Raw genomic sequence first — 16,607 nt, 5'->3', positions numbered from 1 at the left:
AAAACATAAATTGTAAAAAATTATAAAATTTTTAGGTTGTAAGAACGACGCCCTTCTTGTTTCTAAGAAAGAATATTTTAAGAAATTCTAAAAAGTCATAAATAAATCGAAAGGCTTCAAGAACCTAAATTCAAAGTACATCTCTCTAGTTATTAAATAATTAACTCAAAAAAAGTAAATATAAAAAAAAAATATTACTAACTTATAATAAGGAAATGGGATCAAATCATCCAGAGGGAGAGGAGCTATAACCAGAAGACGATGGTGGCAGCTGGGTAGAATAAATGGAAGGAATTGAAGCTGCCTGCGGAGAAGTCACAGAAGAAGAAGCTGATGGAGATGAGGAAGATTGAAGATGAGAAGCCATGGTAGATGACATAATAATCTGGTCATATAGGGTGAAGGGGTAGTCTTGAACCTGTGAATAGTCATAAAAATTGTTGGAACCCTGCGAAGTTTGAATTGCTTCAGTGTGAACTAATGGCTCAGTGGTAGAAGGAATGGACTGAGAATCGGAAATGCTCAAATGGGTGGATGTTGGATTAAGAGAAAGTTGCCTGAGCCTAACATTTTCAGGGAAGTTGAGTTTAGCTTTGTTGCCTCTGAAACGCAATGAAGCTTGATCATAGGCTCTTGCTGCTGCTTCAGCTGTGTCAAATGTTCCTAACCACACTCTTGCTGCTTTGAATGGGTCTCTTATCTCTGCAGCCCACTTGCCCCATGGCCTTTGTCTCACTCCTCTGTATTTTCTCTTTTGTTGGTTTTGTTCTCTATTCATATTCTCTGTTCTGTATTCATATACTGAATTTTCTAGTTGGCTTGTTTCTCTTCTTCTTGTTGTGCTGCTTCGGTTGCTTGAAAACTTTACCACTGTATTGCATAGAATGGAATCCAACATCAACAAAAAAAAATAAAAGGGGGTCTTTCTTTCCACTCATCAAATTAAAAATTCACTAAGATAGGACCAGAAATAGATTTGTTGCCTATATTTTCTTGTATTACGTAACATGTTGTGTGTGTATCCTAATAAATAAAGAAACGAACATAATATTTGATCTAGATTACTTTTTTTTTTGGTCATCAATTAATATTATATTCAGATGTGTGTCCTGTGTACGATCCTAATCATGAATTGTTGTGTTTTTTTTTTAAGTTTATACTTCTAGATATGTCAAAAATGAGTAGAAAAAGATAGTTATAAAAACTTTTTTTTATTATTCCATAATGTTTTTCAAACATGCATGGACCAATCAATATATCCAAGACCAAATAATACTCTTAAAAAAAATGATTTTTAGATTATAAATATTCAATTTGGTGCTTACTTGAGGGAATAGCAGGGGATGAAACTCCACGTGAGAAATCACCAGAGGATCTATCATCTTCTCTCCTTCTCTTGAAGGCAGAAGTACTACCACCATAAGATGAAGATGGTGTTACAAAACCAGAAGGCATGTTTTGTGTAACAGTAAAAGCATCAGCACCATCTACTCCAATTGCACTATGGTTCATATTCTGATGATGAACAGCATAATCACCACCACCGACAACATGGGACAAAGCCGAAACCATTGCTGACATCTCACTCTCCCTATTCATACCTGGAAACATCATTGGCATTGAAAACATGTGATCAAAGTCACTTTGGTAAGCCTCGTTTCCCTTATCTTTAGGATTCGCCACCTTTGACATACACATGTAAATCAAGCGAGTTCAGCTCTTCGTTTTTTTGCATGCAATGCAAACCCTTCAAAGATAAATGAACTTTCCACACATGTACGATGGAAAGTGTTTAAATGAAGAATTTGTTGTACCCCAATATGAAATAAATAGATAGAATAGAAATTAAAGTAGAATATAATTAACAAGCGGTTTGAAAGATTCGATGTTTTTTTTTTAACATATATTCATTATAGTATATTATATACTATATCTGTCACCCTTAATTAGATTCCCTTTTGCTCTGCAGAAACTCTGATACAAACAAGTTGAGGAAGTAAAGCATGGATAATAAGGATTAATAGTAGAGATGGGTCAAATTGTGCAGGTGTGAAAGCTGAAAATTTGTGGCGTTTGTGTGGAGAGAACCAACTTGACGGTTTGCAACTATTTCAAGTCGGTGGTGTGAGAAGTTTAAGAGCCGACATGAAAATATCCAAATATAATATTTGTTATACTCATGGAGAGTCTCATTTAATTATAAACTAAATTAATTAACCCACTTGAAATGCAAATTCCACCTGGATAATTCTGTTTCGACACGTCATTTGTTAGATTATGTATAATAGGGACTTTTATCCAATTTGTATCAACTTGTCATTGAATTGGCAAGTTGCACCCAAAATGTTTTTAAAGTCCATTTTGGTAGTCAGTGTCATTGATACTTGGCAAGTTGAATCCACAAAGACTGTTTTATACAAATTTTGCTCTTATCCTCAATTGATGTCAAATTGGCAACTTGCAGCAGCACCAGTTCATAAGTACAATTTTTTTTTATTCATCTCTCAATATACACGTTTTTTTATAGCACACGTCTATTCATTATATATATAATATATATATTAATAAGTTTTATTATTCTCCTTTTACATAAGATAGGATAGTTATCTTATGTTGCAGAGAAAAAATGGATAAGTCCCACCATTATAAGAAAAAAAGAAAAAAGTGTGGTGCAAAAGAAGTGAGAGAGTACGAGAGAAATTATCTTATATAAAAGGGGAGTAATATTTCTATATATTAATTGACTTAACCTCAAAAGAAAAAGGGGCGATTGGATTTATAGATAGTGTTCAAGTCAAACTCATCTACCACAATAAATTTGGACTTCTGGATAAGCTATTGTGCTGCAAATTGCTTTCTTTTACAAACCTGGGTAACACCAAATCACGATATTATACTTTTCTCAAATATTATAAAAAAAAAACAGTGCATGCCATTTTGGGATTTAAAAAAAAAATATTGGATATTTTAATAAAATTACATGATAAAAAGAAAAAGAAAAAGAAAAATTATTAAAATAACATATTTTTTTTCCTAAACATAAAATGATATCACTTCAAGATTGTTCGAGGTGATTTTATCTCATTCCAGAAATATTTTTCCCTTTTGCTATAAAGTTTTAAGCATAAATAATTTCAGTCAACACTAACTTCGGTCAAACGATGAACTTGGACACGCGGTATGAATAATCATTAGGTAATGGATATAAGTAAGGCTGTGTCCCCTTCATGCGTCAAAAAGCCAAATAGTATTCATTACTAGTCTTGTCTCTATTTACCGTCAATTTAGAACAGTGTTATTAATATGAAAATATTGATTTATACAAAAAGATTTTGTTGAAATTGTAATAATTTGCTAGATATGTTTTATGACTGTCAGTAATTATTTTTAATCTCTTTATATTATTTTCTCCTATTAAATGATAATGTCCTGTTTAATAATTAATATTTTATGCAAATTACAACGTAAATACACATTATTACCATATCCTATTATCCCTTGTCTTTTAGAACTTCTCCAACAATAATATACTAATCATATCATTAGATAATAACAGACGTTGTTTTTTAGTATGAAAAATATATATTTTTCTGCTATTATTGTCATGATATTTTTATTACCAATCATTATTTAGTTCAACCTTTTCTTTTAATAAAAATCTTTTATATATACACATATATATATATATATGAACTTTTAAAATAATTTTTAATTTATTTAATATAATATATTAAAAATTAAAAATTATTTAAATTTTATAAGACATTGGAGATAAAAAAAAATTAGGCATTTTTTATTGGTGTGTTCCTTCCTGTAATGCTGATGGCAAAGCATGCACCTCATTTATGGGTGCATGTCTTAATGTCTGCACAACCACTTCATGACTTATTTAATCATTGATGAAGATTCTAGAAAAAAGTGTAGGACTCTCTTCACCCTTTATATACAATAGTAACTATTTGTATTAGGTTAACTAAAAAACTTTAAGAAAATCTTCTAAATGAAAGTTTGAGTGTGACCTCTTTAAAGAAGAACATTGTAACCACCATTTTTGGGTGAAGTTTGATCTCTTGTATTCCTAGTTTTACATAGAGAAGGTTTTCTGGACTAGTGTCTTGTGATTTTTACTCCTCTGTTTTAGGAAAAGATTTTTCATGTTAAAATTTGGTGTGTTTCCTCTAAGTAACTTTCATTTCTGCATTTTTCTCGTTTGCACGAATTGGCCGACCCGGTGACTTCAGGCCAACCTCATAGTGCCGAGCTCAGAGTTTGACGTGCCAACTTGATATTTTGCTTCCGCGCTGATTGAGGGACCTTGTCCCAACAATGGTATCAAAGCTCAAGTTCATAGGATTCTAAAGAGACAAGATGGAGACCAGTGGTATTGCTCAAGAAGGAGACATGTTCAAGTTGACAATTGACAACTTTACATATTGGAGATCGATGATGGAAGATCACTTGTTTTGCAAAGACCTATATAAGTCCATCCTTAATGAATCAATACCTAAATGAAAGAATGAGAAGGAACGAAAAATCCTGAATTGAAAGACTGTGGCCATGATAAGGAAGTATATCGACAAAAGCCTCTTTGAGCACGTTTCCGAGTTTAACAACGTGTATGAGTTATGGACAAAGCTAAAGTCCATGATACAAAAAAAGAGTCCCAAGAACAAAGCACATCTGGTTCGCCGACTTGTGAAGCTTGAATACAAGGACGACATGAACATGATTAAGCATCTCAACACGTACAAAGATGTTGTGAATCAGCTTTCCAAAGCCGAGATGAAAATTGATGACCAATTGTAAGTTGTGCTACTTCTGAGTTCGTTGCCAGAAAGCTAGATACCCCGGTAGTTAGGGGTGATAAACGAACCAGGGGCCTTTGGCTCGGCTCATGAAGACTTGAGCTTACATGTCTAAAATTGGTTGTTGGAACCAAACTTGGACCTATATAAAAGCTCGTTTAAGAAAAAGGCATTAGGCTCTAATTCAAAAGCTCGACCTTAAATCCTCTCAGACTAGCCTAATATATTAACTTTTATTTTTATTTTATTTTATATTTTTTATACTACTTGTAACCATCTCTCTTTTCTTAATCTATTTCACCCCATTTTATTGGTTAAACAGACTTTTTGAATGTTTTTGTTCTATATTATGTTGTTTGGATATACATTGAAATTATGAATATTTATGAAATTACTAGCATTGTTGATTGTATATCCTGTTTGGATAAATTTTTGTTGTCTTATTTTTTTTAAACAGGCTAAACCAGGCCTTTATTTCTTGTAAATAAGTCAGGCCACAGGCCGATAATTATATTCATAACAGGTAACAGGTTAGGCTTGATCAAGTTGACACAATTAAACACAGGCTTAGCCTTTTAAAATCAAAGTTCGGCTCGGTCCGTTAACACCCCTGCCGATAGTGTGACATTGAACAATTTGGCTCCTGATGAAAAACTGATAGTGGACGCCTGAAGCTTGCAAGAAAATAATATAGATGAAGAAGTTTCTTCACGAACTCGGCCATTGGAGATGATAAAAATAAATTAGGCATTTTTGCAACATTTTCCATTGGTTTAATGATAACATTATTTTAAATGTTGTTTATGTATCTTATTTACGTGGTAATTTGTATAAAATATTAATTATTAAACAAAAAATATAATTTAATAGGAGAAATTTTATTATAAAGGTAATTAAAAAAAGGATTTTACTTCTCTTATGTAGTATGAGAGAAATTATCTTATGTTGTGAGATAAATAAAGTGGGGCCTATCAATTTTATTTTTTTTAAAAAAAGAAGAAAAAGAAAGGCATATTTTTTTTATGTGAGTATAACATGAAAGATGAATCTCATGTAAGATAAGAGTATAATTTCTCTAAAAAAATAACAACATTTGAGTTATTCCATGTATCAAGAATTTAGGGATACTGAAGAAATGCTTTATGTCACATTACTCTTTTGAAAATCGCAATCACAAGTACGCTTTGATTTCAAACATGAACTAGGCCGGCTATGCCTTGACATTTGATTAGATTTTATTTACGCGTTTTTCTTTCACGCATAAAAAAAATAAAATTGTTTAGTCATAATTTTTTAATTTTGACAAATTTTAAATCCTATACAAGGATGCAAAACCCGCATACTTTTTCTTATTATCAATTTGATTTGTGATCAAATATATATAGACAATCTAAAAACAAATTTTGCCATACAATGCAATTACAATTTCTCTTTTTCTTATTACAAAGTTTAATATAAAATGTCACTTCAGCAATATATAGTATAATTTGAAATTCCATTAAATCCATGAACTAATTAAGAGGTAAAATGGGAGATGTATATTGATTATAGGGAAAAATATTTCTGCAGTTAATGCAGATAAGTTATCTGCATTTATTCTCAAAATGACATCATTTTGGTATTGAAATCTTAAAAAATTATAAATATAAAGACTATTATAACCCTGAAATAAATTAAAATTACAAAAATACCATGATTTCCGTCTAAAAACAACGTCGTATTGGGCTTACTGCAGATAATTATCTGCATTAACTGCAGAAAAAGCAAACCCTCGATTATATTCATGAAAGCATTGCTACATTATAAAATTTGTGAGCATTCTGAAAAAAGTGTTTCAATAATGTATACCTTAGTACATATATTAAAGAATAAAAATAAAATTATTATTTGCAATAATTATTTATAAAATAACATTGAATATTTTAATTTTTAAAATACAAAATATGTACACTTTTTATTAAGTTTTATTTATAATTTCTTAACTCCAAAGAATACATGTTATTCAAACATTTGAAAAGAAATCTAGAAAAATTTAATGTGTATTTTTGTTCGGGGACATTGCACTTAATGATTTCATGTGTTTCTCAACTCAAACTTTGACATATTTTGAATTTCGTTGGTTGAATCATACTTATATAATATAATATATATAAAATAAGGACTTAAGAAATGAGATAAATTCATTTTAATGATATATAATCAAATTAGTTTAACTAAAATCAAATATTAATTATTTATATAGGGGCGCATGAAAACTTTTTCGGAATCATTTTTTTTAATTTCTGCTTCCAGGAACAGAAATGGATAGAAAACTCGTTTAGTAAAATCGGTTTATTTTTTGGTTTCCGGGATGAACTGGTTTAATTTTTGTGCTGGGGAACAGAAAAAAGAATCAAAAAAATTCTGTTATTTTTGTTCATGGTCACAAAATGAGAAACACTTATCTCACTCAATTAGGGTGTGCATGAATATCTTCCCGGAATCAATTCTTTTTTAATTTATGTTCCCGAGAATAGAAATGGATAGGAAACTCATTTGGTAAAATCGGTTTATTTTTTTGTTCCCGGGATGAACCGGTTTAATTTTTGTGCTGGAGAATAAAAAAAATAATCAGAAAATTTCTGCTTATTTATTCCCGGGCACAAAATGTGAAACACTTATCTCTCTCAATCACTCTCAACCACTCTCAACCACCATCATCCCGACACGACTGCCGCCACCATCGTCGCCGCTGTCATCATACCACTAGTGTCATCGTCACCACCCCTCACCACCATGATGTCACCACCACCATTAACACCTCATCCACTACCACCACCTCCACCTACAACCACCACCACCACCACTATCACTGTCACGTCACCACCGCCATCACCACTACCGCCATCAACCACCACAACCACACCATCATTGCAAACACTGCCGTCACCGCCACCATCGCCATCACACGCCACTACCACCACCACGACGCCACCACTACCATCACCACCACTGTCACCAACCACCACTACCATTGCCACAGCCACTACCGTCACCACCACCGTCGTCGCCGCCACCAACCACCACCACCATCGTCACAGCCATTACTGTCACCACCGCCACCATTACACCACCCCCGCCACTACCATCACCACCACTACCACCACTGTCACCTACCGCCACCGCCGCAGCCACTGCCACCACCACCACCATGCCACTGCTACCATTGTTGCCGCCACCAACCACCATACCCACCACCATTGTCGCAGCCACTGCCGTCACCTCCACCACCTCTATCTTCACCACGTCACTGCCACTACCACTACCGTACCACCGCCGCCACCACCACCACAACCACACCATATGGAAAGAAAAGTGATGATTCGAATTTTTTTTATATTTAATAGGAATTATTTTTTATTATATTATTTGTTGTGTTATCAAACACAATTCTCATTCTCGAAATAAAAATAGAACATGTTATCAAACACATTTTTTTTCTCAGAAACTGTTCCAAGGCACAAAAATAGAAAAGAATTGTTTCTTTTCAAAAACAGTGCTAGGGAATAGAATGGTTGTCATGCACACCACTACCATTATCACCACTGCCACCACCATTCTGACACGACCACTACTACAATCATCGTACCACCACAACCACCTCCACGTCACCACCATCGTCATTACCACCACCACCACCACTACCATCACCGTCACCACCATTATCACTACCACCATCATCGTAGCCACTGCCATCACCATCACCACCACCACCACCACCACCACCACCCTATCACTACTACCGTCACCACCATCGCCACCACTGCATCGCCGCCACCATGTCATTTTCGTCACCATCGTCGCAAACACCGTTGTCATCACCACCACCACTACCATCGCCACAACCGCCATTACCGTCGCCGCCACCACTACCATTATCATGCCATTTCCATCGCCACCGCTACACCACCGCCACCATCATGTCATCATCTTCACCATCGTCGCAACCATTGCCGTCACCACCACCATCACTATCGTCGCTGCCGCCATTATGCCACCATTACCACCACTGTCGCTGCCACCACTACCATTATCACGCCATCGCCACTGCCACTACACCATCGCCACTGCCACTACACCATCGTCATCGCCACCACCTTTATGACATCACCATTGTCATCATTATCACCACCATCGTTGCGGCCACTGTTGTCACCACCACCACCACTACCATCACCGTCACCACCATTATCATTACCATCTCCGTCACCACCATCGTCGTAACTACTACCGTCACCACCACCATTACCACCATTGCCGCTGTCACCATTACTGTCGTCGCCGCTGCTACCATGTCATCACCACTATCACCATTATTGCCACCGCCACCACCACCACCATACCATCACCTCCACCACCATGACGCCACCGCTACCGCCACCACCACCACAACGCCACTACTACAACCACCGTCGTCGCCGCCGCCGCCACCACATCATATGAAAAGGAAAATTATGATCTAAAAAATTAATACTTAATAGGAGTATTTTTTTTTATTCTATTATTTGTTGTGTTATCAAACACAATTCTCATTCTTAAAATAAAATAAAACATGTTATCAAACATATTTTTTTCTTCAGAGATTATTCCAAGGCACAGAAATAGAAAAGAATTGTTTCTTTTCAGAAACAATGCCAGAAAACAGAATAGTTGCCATGTACACCCTTAAGTCTTCCAAAATCTAAAAGTCACAATAAAACACAAACACATGATAACAAATCATGAAAATAGTACTTTTTAAAAATTAAAAAAATCTGTCCATAATTATAATTTTAAAACCATACTTTTCAAAATGTACCTCTAATATTAAACAAATTCAAATCCTAAAACAAAACAAATACCACTAGATCAAACTTGAAGTAGGCATGATTGAGATGAATAACAAAGAAAACGAAGTATCGCTTTCTAAGACAAGAAATGAAGGCAAAAATTAGAGGAATTCAAATTAAGAATGTAGAGCTCAAGAATTATATTTTAAATCTGTTTAATCCCATTATCAAATTTTAACCATAAACTTTAAACTTTAACCTACAAACCTCTTCAATAACCAAAAAATAAAAAATATATTTAAAATTACATTACGTTAATTTACCACACACACACAAAAATTACATTACGTTCTATTCCATTTTTTTCTAAACACATATCTACTTTGGGATGAGATTGTACCCCCAGTTTATGTTTTACATCTTCAATATGTCAACCCACCCAAAAATAAATTTCATATGCAACAAAGCACCTACTGTCTGTTTTAATTTTTGATAAAAAAAAAAAATTAAACATTTCTGTTCAACATTCCTTTCGCCGTTGTTATCCATGATTCCATGTTATGTATGGTGTTCTATTTTTCCAGGTCCCCATCATTTACCACAGATTACATTTTCAAAACGTAATTTAGAACCAAATGTTAGAGGCCTCCAATACTTTTTCTCACACCACTAACCCCATATTTCTTTCACATTCTTCAATGCCGAAAATTTCCATTTTCTCTTTTTTTTTTTACAAATTCTCCTCAGATAATTGGACTTTAAACACGAGTGATATGGTGGTTCCACACTTCTTCCTGTCAAGTTTTTAACATATTTACATTTACGTTCACATGAACTTGAACTCAAAAACATTAAATAAACAAAACAATTGCTTACCAATTAATTCACGGTAAAGCGTGATTTTGATTCCCTTACCTAAAATCTAGCTTGTGCCTTCGTGTTCTGGTAGTGTCGTAGTTCTGATTCTCAGTTTTTTTTTGCCGATTCTTGTTCCTTTGCATCTAACCACTACAGTGCAAGTTCTCAACCGACCGACCCTAAACTGATCATAAACCATTTCTGAACCAGTTTAAAACATTATCACTCCAATAAAATCGACTTGATAAAAAAGAAACTCATTCAGTTAAAAATAAAATAAAAAAATCAAACCATATTATCATTTTAAGATTCAGTTTGGCAGTCAAATATCGGGAAGCAGTTCACATGACAGTTGAAATGGCTCCTCAGGAATTTTTATCTACTAACATGTAAGCAAGCTAATACAAATGAAATTAACATAACATAAATACTATACAAAGCTCTAAAGGTAATTTAGAAAGCTTCAAATTATCACATATAAATTGCCCTTTGAATCTTAAATCATTGAAACCTTCAATAGTGTCATTCTATAATAAGAGGAAGGATATTCTTACTAACAAAATTTTTTACTACTAACTTACTACCTATCTAATCACCATTGAATCAAAAAGAGAGAATACTAAAAAAAATTTGAAAAAAGAGAAAATATTGATCCAATGATGATTAGATAGATAGTGAGTTGGTAGTAGAAGATTTTGGTAGTAAGAATATCTCTCCTCCTATAATAAATTGCCGAGGTTAGCCCTTGAGGGTTTTAGGCCCAAAATTAATCTGGGCAAACGTAATTCTAATTTGGGACTTTCAACTTCCACAAGCCAAGCACTCTTCTCGATTTGTTAAAGAGCACACCATCTGCGCCATCTTGGTATCATCATCCTCTTCCTCCTCCACCTTAGACTTTTCCTGCATTTATAACAGTTATTTAATATCGACATGCACAAATCACATGCATGGGAAGATTGATCACAGTAAATTCATTATTACTTTGAGGAGCGATGTATCAACAGTAAACTTGATTGCATCAGCTGCTGCTCGTGATCGGAGATAATACATTCCCGTCTTCAGACCCTTTCAAGCCAAGACAGAAAGCAATAAAAATTTAATTAGCAAACAGTTGGTCTAGAATTCCCCAACAAAAGAGATTTAGTTTCTAAGAGGAGATAAAATTCTAGTAATATATCTAGAGATAAAGCTCAATGCAGAAGAAATGAACCCAGATGTAGGCAGTGTAAAAATCAATCTCGTTTAATTGTTTACCCCCTTCCGGATTTCACTATTTCTAAAAAGACCCTAACTGTGGATGCAAAACATACAGATTGAGAATCAAAATATATCCAGCCAAAAATAAAACCCTTTTTTAGAAGCAAAACTTATATAATCTAGGACATTACATTATTAACTTGCTCCAAGGAAAAAAATTGATACCTTAGACCATGCATAGAAATGCAAGGAAGTCAGCTTTCCAAAGTTGGGTTGATCCATGTGAATATTTAAGCTTTGACTCTGATCTATGTAGCATCCTCGATCAACAGCCATATCAACCAATGTCTTCTGCTTGATCTCCCAAACAGTTCTGACAAATTCAAACTGAGTTAGCATAAAATATATCACAGCAAGTTTGATCAGTTAAAAAATCATAAATCTCATACTTGTATATGTCTTTCAGTTCATCAGATATATCTTGGATTTTTTGAACAGAACCATCCTCATAGATAATCTTATTCTTGATTGTAGGAGACCAGAGTCCCATTTCAGTCAAGTCATGAAGAAGATGCTTGTTCACTACAACAAATTCACCACTGAAAGACAAACAATTAACAAGATAGAGCAATAATATACAAGACATAATAACATGGGATGGCAAGCAAACCTTAGAACTCTGCGACTGTAGATATTAGAAGTATATGGCTCAAAACACTCATTATTGCCAAGAATCTGGCTAGTAGACGCAGTTGGCATAGGGGCAACAAGAAGTGAATTTCTCACACCCAATCTAGATATCATCTCCCTAACTGCATCCCAATCCCAACGACTTGAGGGCGTCACACCCCACATGTCTGGCTGAAGAATTCCCTGCACAATACAAAAATCACCTAAGCCACTAAAGTAGAAACATCTTGGATGCTTAAATTTAAAATTTTACACCAAAAAAATTCTGTTGAATGTACATGTGCATCAGTTATAACTACAAAACCAGAGCCCAGGACACAAAAAATGAATGGTAATTGACCTTTCACATGAATATACCTTGCTTATAGGGCTACCACTATATGTTTCATAGGGACCTTCTATTGCAGCCAATTCAGAAGAAGTTTTTAGAGCATGGTAGTATATAGTCTCAAATATGTCTTTGTTTAACTGTTGAGCCTGCACTTCATATCCATGAAAAATCTCAAATTGAAGAATATCGGACTTAAACTGTAGATGAACTAGCAGCCCTACAAACAATATGTACCTCTGGGGAATCAAATGCCATGCCAAGTAGTATGAAGGTATCAGCAAGACCCTGAACCCCAATACCAATGGGTCGGTGTCGTAAGTTAGACCTTCTTGCATTATCAACTGGGTAGTAATTAACATCAATTATTTTATTAAGGTTGGTTGTCACCGTTGCAGTAACCTATAGTTAATCACAATCAGTAAACCACAGAACCATCACAAGACTAGTCATATATTGATAATGTCAATACAGGAGCAGACATTGAAACACATAAAGAACATCCAGGGTTGTATGTAGTTGAAAAGTAATTACAAACTGTACCTCTCCTAGTTTATCAAAGTCAAAATACCGGTTTTTGGAGCCTCTGCTCCCAACAAGCTTAGATGGATGAGACTCCAAGGACACACCCTATAGTAAGAAGATAAACATTCCCCATCATAAAGAACAAGTTGGCCTATGAATCAAACAAATATGACACTAACATAGAAGTATCCCAGGAATGTCCCACCTTGTCTCTTACGTATCGTGGTAATGCAATGGATGCCAGGTTGCACACAGCCGTTTCAGTAGGACTTGTATACTCAATTATCTCAGTGCACAAGTTTGATGATTTAATTGTGCCCAGATTCTGCTGGTTGCTTTTCCTATTGCAAGTGTCCTAGGATATAACAAGTGAAAGAATTTCAATGAAATAAAAAAAATAAAAAATGGATAAATACAATGTGCATTGAAAAAGAAACATAGAGATAGTCGAACTCGTCTTCGTAAACCACCTTAAACAGCATGTAAGGGGTTCCAGTTTCTATCTGGGACTTCAAAATTTCAAACCAGAGATTCTGGGCTTGAACAACCTTCTTTGCTTTTCCCTATGTACACATGAATTCAGTTAAAAGAACAAGGCAATAATAAGCAGAAGGTGCATTCTGTAACATGCAAATCAAGCATACATATCAAGATCAAACTTACTTCTCTTTCATACTGATTATACAGCATCTCAAATTCTTCACCCCAACAATCTGCCAAACCCCGTGCTTCACTAGGGCAAAACAACGACCATTGTCCGTTGTTCTGAACTCTTTCCATAAAGAGGTCAGGCACCCAAAGAGCATAAAACAAATCTCGAGCACGATGTTCTTCCTGCATAAATAACACTAGCACATGGTCATAGCAATAAAATAAAATAATTATTCAACTAGCATAGACTGAGAACTAAATGATTGGAATCAAATAAAATCAGTACCACTTCCGCTAAGGCCATCCAATCATACCTTTCCATGATTTTTTCGTAAATCCAAAAATTCCAATATATCAGCATGCCATGGCTCAAGGTAGACAGCAAATGCACCTACAAGAAGCACATAAGAAGAGTAAACAAAGGCAGTTTACAAATATTCATTAAAATTGGAATTATACATTGAAGAGAAATTATTTACCTTTCCTTTTGCCTCCCCCTTGATCAACATAGCGAGCAGTATCATTGAACACACGCAGCATTGGAACAATACCATTGGATGTCCCATTTGTTCCACGAATGTAACTGCCAGTGGCACGAATGTTGTGAACAGAAACACCAATTCCGCCTGCTGATTTGCTAATGACAGCACACTCCTTCAAAGTATCATATATTCCCTCTATACTATCATCTTTCATGCACACGAGGAAGCAACTACTCAACTGCCAAAGCACATAAACAGATCCAACTAAATGAGGCTTGAGACTACCAATTCACCACATCATATTAATCTTACAGTCAACAAAGACAAAATAGTAAACCACGGGCTCGAAAAAAATAAAGGGGGAGAAGGAGGAAGGGAGCGCAGGAGCATAAACCGTAACCATACTTGAGGCCTAGGTGTTCCTGCATTGAAAAGAGTAGGAGAAGCATGAGTGAACCATCGCTGAGACATCATGTGGTAAGTTTTGACAGCAGAATCTATGTCGTCCTTGTGAATTCCAACCGCAACCCTCATCAACATATGCTGAGGTCTTTCCACAACCTTTCCTTGAACCTTCAAGAGATATGACCTCTCGAGGGTTTTAAAACCAAAGTAATCATAGTCAAAGTCCCGATCATATATTATCTCACTGTCCAAACGAGCAGCATTCTAAAAACGAAACAGAAAATGATAAAGAAGTCAAATTCATAACATCACACCAAAGATATCAACAAACTATAACAAGAAATCCATTACGCATAATAAGAGAGATTAACAAATAAAGACACACCAAAAAAAAAAACAGAAAAAAAAAAAAAAAAACAAGGAGATTTACCTTCTTGATTATTTCATAGACATCATCAGCAATAAGAGGAGCCTCCATCCCAGATCTCTCATTAAAATGGACGTACATGATCTTGACCCTGAAACCATCACAATTTGATCAAGGTAAACACCAAATCATCTTAATAAATCGAGCATCCAAATGATTCTCCATCATCAGACTTACGTATCGGAAAACGACTTTTTTGTGTTCTTGTGGAGATTGGAAACAGCAATCCTAGCAGCCAACTGCAACAAACACACACAAAAATCAGATAAACAATTCAAGCCATGTGAAACCTAAAAAGAAGGAGAGAAGATAAAAAAGAAAGAGACAGAAGCATAGTCAGGGTGGTTAGCAGTCATGGCGGCGGCAGTTTCAGCGGCGAGTTCATCAAGTTGACTAGTGGTAACGCCCTTGTAGACGCCAGCACACACTTTCTGAGCCACAAGAACGGGGTCACAGTGCTCGGTGCTCAACCCGTAACTAAGCTTCTTAAGGCGTGCGGTTATCTTATCAAAATGCACCGCCTCTTGCCTCCCATCTCTCTTCACCACATACATCTTTCTTTCTTTCTTTCTTTCTGAGTGAGGAATTTCTTCGAACAGTTTGGGCGCAGGCCTAAATGTATATATATAGTGGGAACTTATACACAACTAAGTGTTGGTAATTTGTTTAAGTTTTTTATGTGACCAATAAGGAGCTTCCCTCTCAAATACGTGTCATTTGAAAATTTCCCGCGAAATCGTGCCTGGATTTGGAATTTGGAACTTGAAATGGTTGTTGCGAATTGCGATGGATTGTGCTATATTGGTTTCGGAGTTGAGTTGAGGTGCGGGACCACTCTTTTAAAATAAAGGAAGACACGCTCGTCTTGTGTCTGTTTGGGTTTTGTTTATGCATCATGCCGTCTCTTTTGGCGCGGTTTCGATCTGATGAAACATTGATTTTAATTAAAAAATTATATTTTATTATTTTAATTGTTTCTTAGAATCAACTTGTCTCAATTCTCATGTAACAACAACTACTCAACAGTAGAGAGAGAGAGAAAAATCAACCACTTTTTTTGTGTTTTATTTGTATCATATAAGGGGTTTGTTTTTCTCACGTTACATCAGAAAACAAACTCTTTAACCCAATGGGTGCAGCTCGGTAACTTGGCGCTGAGTTAGTGGGGTTGGATATGTGTTCGATTCCCGCTGAATGCATTCTTGGGGAGGGGGCTGAAACTTTAACCATCACTGCTTCCCGCACTCCAGATTAGTCTCATAGCAGGCTCAAAGAGTCTAAACTCGTGGGAATACCGAAAGGAACCAACTCGTCTCAAAGAAATAATTAGGGTTGGGAAACTCCAAAAAAAAAAAAAAAACCCTTCCTACACAATCATAAAAAGGTGTGCCACTCATTTTTTTTGTTTTTAGTTTTTTGGGAAAAGTT

General features: G+C 35.3%; 2 protein-coding genes across 2 annotated transcripts; both read right to left on the bottom strand.

Annotated features, from left to right (window-relative positions):
- Positions 1-226: 226 nt before the first annotated feature.
- On the bottom strand, positions 227-1,614 carry LOC133291337 (ethylene-responsive transcription factor ERF110). The gene is made up of 2 exons (XM_061489594.1): positions 1,325-1,614; positions 227-875 (listed from the first exon to the last, which is right to left on the bottom strand). The coding sequence occupies exons 1-2, from the start codon at positions 1,612-1,614 to the stop codon at positions 227-229; spliced, it is 939 nt and encodes a 312-aa protein (XP_061345578.1).
- A 9,309-nt stretch (positions 1,615-10,923) lies between these two features.
- Positions 10,924-15,866, bottom strand: LOC133290811 (ribonucleoside-diphosphate reductase large subunit). The gene is made up of 17 exons (XM_061488930.1): positions 15,506-15,866; positions 15,357-15,418; positions 15,183-15,270; positions 14,753-15,016; positions 14,345-14,585; positions 14,180-14,256; positions 13,878-14,048; positions 13,685-13,777; positions 13,420-13,569; positions 13,233-13,319; positions 12,927-13,091; positions 12,719-12,838; positions 12,342-12,544; positions 12,121-12,270; positions 11,897-12,044; positions 11,456-11,539; positions 10,924-11,374 (listed from the first exon to the last, which is right to left on the bottom strand). Exons 1-17 carry the CDS (start codon positions 15,731-15,733, stop codon positions 11,273-11,275), a joined length of 2,433 nt encoding a protein of 810 aa, XP_061344914.1. The 5' UTR covers positions 15,734-15,866; the 3' UTR covers positions 10,924-11,272.
- Positions 15,867-16,607: the final 741 nt, after the last annotated feature.

Source organism: Gastrolobium bilobum, unplaced genomic scaffold (genome assembly GCF_033153095.1).
Source record: "Gastrolobium bilobum isolate Gb01-03AN ecotype WA unplaced genomic scaffold, APGP_CSIRO_Gbil_v1 utg4377, whole genome shotgun sequence".
Classification (NCBI taxonomy): Eukaryota; Viridiplantae; Streptophyta; class Magnoliopsida; order Fabales; family Fabaceae; genus Gastrolobium; species Gastrolobium bilobum.
Note: the sequence above shows the minus strand (reverse complement) of the source record. Positions and strands in the feature narration are given on the sequence as shown.